Raw genomic sequence first — 6821 nt, 5'->3', positions numbered from 1 at the left:
CTTCTAAGTTTTCCAAACCGAACTCTATTTTACCGATTGAGTCGTACCTGTTAATATCCCGATCTTCGCAAATAACTTGGAAGAAGAAATAGTTTTTACTAGGAATATACAGGGATTTTGCGGGTAAGTTGAGAATTTCGGGTGAGTTGTCGTTAACGTTTTCCACGCTTATAATAATTCGGACATCTGTCGACAATGGAACTTCACCGAAATCTTGTGCTCGGACTATAACCGAGTAGTAAGATTGAACCTCGTAATCTAACTGACCAGTAAAGATTAAATTCGATTGGTCTATTTGAAATTCGTCATCTGATTGGCCGATAATAGTGTATTCTATTTCACCACCTAGACCATCATCAGCATCGGTAGCATTCAGAACAAAAATCGTGGAATTTTCTGCAAAGTCTTCGGGAATGGAGAGTTCAATTATATCGGTGTTGAAAGTCGGCGCATTTTTGCTGCTGTCAATGACTTCAATCAAGAAAGAAAACTCCGTTTCTTTATCTGATGGTGGCGTGACATCCAGTGCCGTTACGATCATTTGGAAGAAATTCTCAGGTCGCGTCTCCAAATTTTGGGCAACAAAAATGTCGCCAGTTGTACTTTGAATCGCAAAGTAACTCGAACCTTCTGAAAAACTGTAAATTATTCCATTCGCATCGCTGTCAATGTCAATAGCCTCCACTTTACCTACAACTTCGCCAATAGACGCTGTTTCCGAAACTGATATATTGGTGAAGTTACTGAGAAACAGGGGAGCATTGTCATTCACATCCGACACGTGAACTACCACCGAAGTTCGCGCTACGTGGGTTCCGTCATCGACCTGAACAGTGAACGAGTACTCGCTTCTGGTTTCAGCATCCAACTCGCTGGCCACCAATATCCGTCCATTTGATTGGTCAATCATGAAGTTAGCAACAGGTGTGATGAAGTTGTACGTCAAATCAGCTGCCACGTCAAGATCAACAGCTTCCACCTGGATAACTAATGATGGTGTTGGCAGATCTTCAGGAATCGTTGCTTCGTAGAGTTCTTCAGGAAAAGATGGCAAGTTGTTATTAACATCAGTTAGAGTAATAACAACATCAACCAGACTGCTCAAAGAGGGTTCCCCGAAATCATAAATTTGGACCGTCAGATCAAAAACAGGATGGACCATTATATTCGCTGCATCTTGGTCATTAACCGAAATAACCCCAGAATAAATCTCAATGGCAAAAGCCGAATCGAAGTTCCCTGCCACAATCCGGAACCCAACGAGGTTGTTGGGAACTGTTGCGTCGTCATCACTGGCAGGAATTACACCAACTTCAAATCCTTTCGCCTGTAACTCAGGGATTATGAACGAATAGATTGTTTCTGGACTTCGCGGGTTTTTATCATTCAGGTCGAGAATTTCTACGGTTACATTGACTGTCATGAAGGTATTTCCGTCAGAAACAACGGCTTCGAACAAAAACCCACCATTGGTTTCACGGTCGATACTATCTGTTGTATATATGTCACCAGTTGAAGTGTCTATGATGAATGGAAAAAAGTTAGAATTTTCTAGAAGACTGAAATCCAAATTGATACTGTCGCCATCTGAGGCTGTCAATTTTCCCACTAAAGTTCCGTTTGGGCTGTTTTCATACACTGAGAAAAAGTATTCAGACAATGCAAAGATCGGAGGTTGGTCGTTGCTATCTGTGACCAATATTTCCAAAATAGCCTGTCCAGATAAAAAGGGTTCTGTCACGTCGGTTGCAATGACCACAAACTCGTATCGGCCACCAGACTTTTCAAAATCTAGTATTCCTGATAAGGTAACTTTTGCAGTAGATGGGTCAATTGATATTGGCACCTAAATGAAAAATTATCCTGTTTCAAAAGCCTGAGGTACTGAGCGACTAAGATTTATGAGATATCAAAGGTAAAAACGACAGTTACTAGATATAATGTAAAAATTATGTTATACTAAAAGCATTACACAAAAGCTAACAAACATTGCCTTTTTGATAAAAAAAATCGTAAGATGAGTTTTAAATGTCGGAAGTTAATCTCCGAGAGTTTCTGGTGCGTCTTCTTTCTTTAATTTTTGTTCTCCGAAACTTAAATTACCGTAAAGACAGCAAAATTCAACAAACCATGTTACCCCATAGATAAAGCAATAAATAATTTATTTTAATATTTTGGGGCCAAAACTTAATGTTTCTTTTTTATTAGTGTCAATAAATCTTTAATCATTAAAATGTTTAATGATACTTGGATGTTCAATGAAGAGAAAAAGAATCATATCAAGGATTAAGATTTTCAGCACTGCCAAAAGATTCCATGTATAAACCAAAAACAAACATCATGGACTTTTAAATTAAACAAATATTAAAATGTAAAAAACCCCAATTTGGTGAAGATCATTAAAAGATATATTTTTAAAATGATTCTTTGATGGGCTTCATAAAGTGAAATGTATTTATTTTTCTTTCTGTTGCTTGAAAAAGTAATTAGCTAACACCATTTTAAGAAGCAAATAATGTTTTAGCAATTTTTAGTGCTGTAAGCGGAGAAATCAGGTAGTGTCAAAAGATTTTCTTAAAACAAGGTTCTGAACACACAAAGACACGGTTACTTTTAAAAATAAACTGATTTCATTTGCTAAGTCCTTTCAATGAAAAGTCAAAAACAAAGAACTGTAATGGGTATTAAAAGGAAAACTTCTCAACACGTAAAGAGTCTGAAACAACGAGGCGCAGTAATATGCGGTTGCACATAATGTTCTGACCCTGCTCATCTACATATTTCACTTAATTTACTACCAATTGAGGTAGAGATATAAAAAAATTACCATATCGTTCAACAAACCACTGAATGAATAAAACAATATACCTTAGAGGGCCAATGAGACCTGTCATTAATGTGACTACTCGAAAAGACCGCGATAAAAACTAAATTAAAACAAACTTTATTTACGACAAAAACTCTTTGTTCCTTTTTTCAAAACAATCAAAATCAAAATGACATCAGATAAAACCTATACTAAAGAAAAATAAACCAGTACTTCATTAGAAAAAAATATTCAACTTTTCGTCAATGGAACTTGATAGCAAGTCGACAAGAAAAGATCAAAAGGGCTGAAGTTTAAAAAAACGTCAAATTTTTCAAAAAAAAATAAAGTCAAGCTAAATAAGAACATTATGCATCAACTGAAGTCATTGAGAGATGAATTCATTCTTCCAATGAAGGAGATTGAGACCTCTCATTATCCAGGATATGTCATACGACTACAAAACAAACGACAAATACAGACAAAAAAATCAATCTTTGCACAAAAAGGGTGTCCCAGCCAAATAAACATTAAGCTTCTAACTACGAACATGAAATTTTTCCAATGGCGTCTTTATTTTCAATGGCAACAGAGCCTACTATTATGGTGATACTGTGGAAAGGAAACAGAAATCTGAAAAAAAGCAAATATGCAAGAATCAGGAATTTTTTAAGAAAACTTATAGTAAAAAGAACAACGACCTTTTGAGGTAAACAAAAAAACTTATGAAGAGCAAGTTATAATTCACTAGATATTGGAAGTGACTTGTCTACAGAGATCTTAGGTTAAAAAATAACAGAAAATAACCACAAAAGACCAAAAAACTACCCAATTGTTCCAAATATTTGTCAATAAGATAACTTGTAAAGTTAACTCTTCCCAAAGTAAACAAAATGAGCCATTTTGTTTAATTGTTGAGTTTAATTTGACGTCAACATTTTAACTTTACCAGATTTTTATAGTGCGTCGAGTTTCAAATAGTTTTTTTTGGGGTTAACGGAGATTGTGTCAGCGGTTTCTACTTCTCTACTACTGACAAACTTACAGAAAGTGGAACAGAAAAAGCATTTTTCGGTGCCTTCTTCTATGAAAAAAGTTCGTATTTTGAATTTTTGGTCAAAAATTCTAGACAAAAAAATTCAATCAAATAATTCAGCAATGCTCTTCAGTCTTCAACGTAAACAAAAACACTACCGTTAAAAGCTTTAACATATTTAAAATTATATTAGTAAAAATCAGCCAAGTTTTAGCAAAAACTACGGAAAACGTGAATAAAAAGTGTCAATTATTCGCAAAATTTTAAACCTCGATAACTCCCTATAGGAAATGAAATTCAAAAAAATTTTTTATAGCATGTCCGTGCTTTCTAATGATACCACTCACAACTCTCTTCGAAGAATATATCGATCGGTCAAAATTGACTGAACAAAAAACACGTTTGAGTATATAGTTCCTCCCTCCCCACTGAAGTGGGGGATAGGAACAATATCAAAACTTTCGTAAATTTTTTTAGGGGGAATTGAAAAAATAGTAAAATTTCAGGTCCTTTTAAACATTGAAGTATCAAAACAATGATAGCGTCTTTTGAATAATCAATCGGAGATGTGCAGTTATATCCATTATTCTTCACCGAACAACAAATAGCAATCGGCTAGGTATTAAAATAGGGAAAAAACTAAGCTAGCCTAAAGTTTCTAAGCCTATTTTCTGCTAAGCCCAAACAGTTTGTTATAGACTCGAAGCAATTCTGATTTCCTGTTTAATAAAAGTAAATTCTAATCTTCAATAAACATCAATTTTTCAAACAAATTAGACCTCATTTTCGCTGTTAAAGAAAAACAACAATAAAGTTAGGCTCGATCACTATTTTTGAAAGTTGATTAAGCAAGAAGTCATTATTTCAAACTTTTTCAAGCGTCTCACTTTTTTTCAAGATTTCACGTTTCATATCACACTAGACTTTGTCAGTTTTTCGCTCGCTTTTCACACTTGTCTCGAAGAGATCAACCTTACAAAATGGTATAAAATGAGCCATCAACTAAGCAAACTTCTTGGAAAAATTCTTGGAAGCCTTAAGGCATGTTTCTTGGAAAATTTTATTGGAAGTCCAATTTTTTTCATAAGACAAAACATACACTTTTTGAAGATAATTGAAGGGGATAATTAAAAACAAGAAACAGTCACAAAATATAACAACTTCGGCAAAGAGGACTTTTTTAAGGTCTATAATTGAGTCAATATAAAGAAATATTTTTATAAATTGCTCATTTCTCTAAAAACCATAAATAGTGACAATGAGAGTGACACAACAGAATTGGCTGACGACCTCTCCGATCCATTCGCTGCTACAATAATATCAAGGAATTCAGAAAAAATATTAATTGGGTTGAACCATTAGTCAATTGTTGGATTGATTCGCTGCACGAGAATTGCAATGTTACTATAAATTTTAATTGAATTCTCTCATTGAGTTTTGAACAGCAAAATTGAGGTCTAAATAAGTTAGAGAATAGTTCTGGGAAGCCTTTGGCAATTTGAGCTCAGCCTTGGGTGCAAGCGCCCTCGGCTTTGAGCTCTTTTTGCCTTAGGCTTCCAAGAACTATTCTCTAACATATACTTAGAGTTCAATTTGTGCGAAGCAATATAACACGCCTCTTTTGCATTAAACATCGCTGGAAGGATAGTTACCATTCGTATCAGTTGCCAATTTTAGCTGTGGTCGGTCATTTTTTTCCCAGTATTTAAAGTCTCATCATTGGCATTAAATTTGTCATGGATAAAAATTTTCTAGAACTCTTTGGCGCAGATATTTTGTATCCCCAATAGTATTTTTTCTTAATTTTGTGGCTAAACACCTGCAACAGAAGGTTTTGTTCATCACCAGAAATAATTATTAAAGAGAATGCGGCTCAACATTTCTTAAAAATTGGCGAACACCGTCCGAGATAAATAATAGAAATAATCAGGACATTTTAAGCTAATTTTTTAGAGATGCAATAAGCAGCTGTGTTATTTTAATTTTATATTTTGCAATAATAGCAATTAAGTAACGATGATCTGAATCTGCAAGCTCTTGAGTTGCACTTTTTTCGTGAATAAGTTCGACTCTTCTGTTGTTCAGAGACATGATTTTCAATGCTTATAATTCAACTTTTTTCAAACAGACGTTTTGAGCAAAATGGTCTGAAAAGAGAACAAACTATTAGTAAGCTGTCAAAAAGTGCTGTCATTATCAGTCATTAACAAACTATTAACAACAAAGCCTCTATCGTCCATTTGCTAAGCATTCGACTCAGATGCCGCAGTGGCTTACGAAGATGGTGACAAGCATGAGGTAGAGGTTCGAACCCTTGTACGGCAGTTTCTTTTTTGTAAGAATTCCGGTGAATGCGGTGAAAAAAAATTTTTCACCGCAAAATTCAACGCAATTCTTACAAAAATTCACCGCTTTCAGCGCATTCAACGCTAAATGATGCGGGCGCTTTGCGGTGAAAAAAGTTTTTTTTTCACCGCTATTCACCGCTAATCTTACATTATTTTTTGACAAAACCTCGACCCGGGGAGCTCTAATTAAATCTATCCCCAATCCTTGGTTCCGCTGACCCTTTCCTGCCTTTTTGACAAACAATTCAACACTATCTGAATACTTTCGAATTCACGTTTTGTGCATCCTGGATGATTTGAGCAACCAATCCAGCACGTACGAGTAATGTGGAGCCGATTGTCAACAATACCCACGCACGAGTGAGCAGTGAACGAAACTGGCAGGTGAGCAGAGAACACTGCCATGCCACAGGAGAACGTCCTACTTTATCGGATTGCACTAATACGACTGAAATGACAGACCGGCAGCTGGGAGGGTCTCTGTGTGGGATGGGACCGTTTTGGATGCGTTGGACTGGGTTGGGGTGGGCTGGTGTGGTGGGGTGGTGTGGGGAGATACTTTTACTGTTACGAAACTCTGGATTAGTGTGTATGTAGGCAAAATGCAACTGCTGTTTGCCGTTTCGATGTA

At 35.7% G+C, this 6821-nt stretch overlaps 2 protein-coding genes across 2 annotated transcripts in view; both read right to left on the bottom strand.

Moving 5' to 3' along the window:
* LOC142334916 (protocadherin Fat 4-like) overlaps positions 1–6821 on the bottom strand; it is a 209085-nt gene that overhangs the window by 132803 nt on the left and 69461 nt on the right. The window lies entirely within an intron of this gene.
* LOC142335539 (protocadherin-23-like) overlaps positions 1–6821 on the bottom strand; it is a 51395-nt gene that overhangs the window by 32562 nt on the left and 12012 nt on the right. Inside the window, exon 5 of the mRNA XM_075384078.1 lies at positions 5–1846. Coding sequence (XP_075240193.1) covers positions 5–1846 — 1842 coding nt within the window. The remainder of the gene's footprint in view (positions 1–4; positions 1847–6821) is intronic.

This window comes from Convolutriloba macropyga, chromosome 2 (assembly GCF_964194025.1).
Source record: "Convolutriloba macropyga chromosome 2, txConMacr16.3, whole genome shotgun sequence".
Taxonomy (NCBI): Eukaryota; Metazoa; Xenacoelomorpha; order Acoela; family Convolutidae; genus Convolutriloba; species Convolutriloba macropyga.
This window is presented reverse-complemented; position numbering and strand designations above follow the sequence as displayed.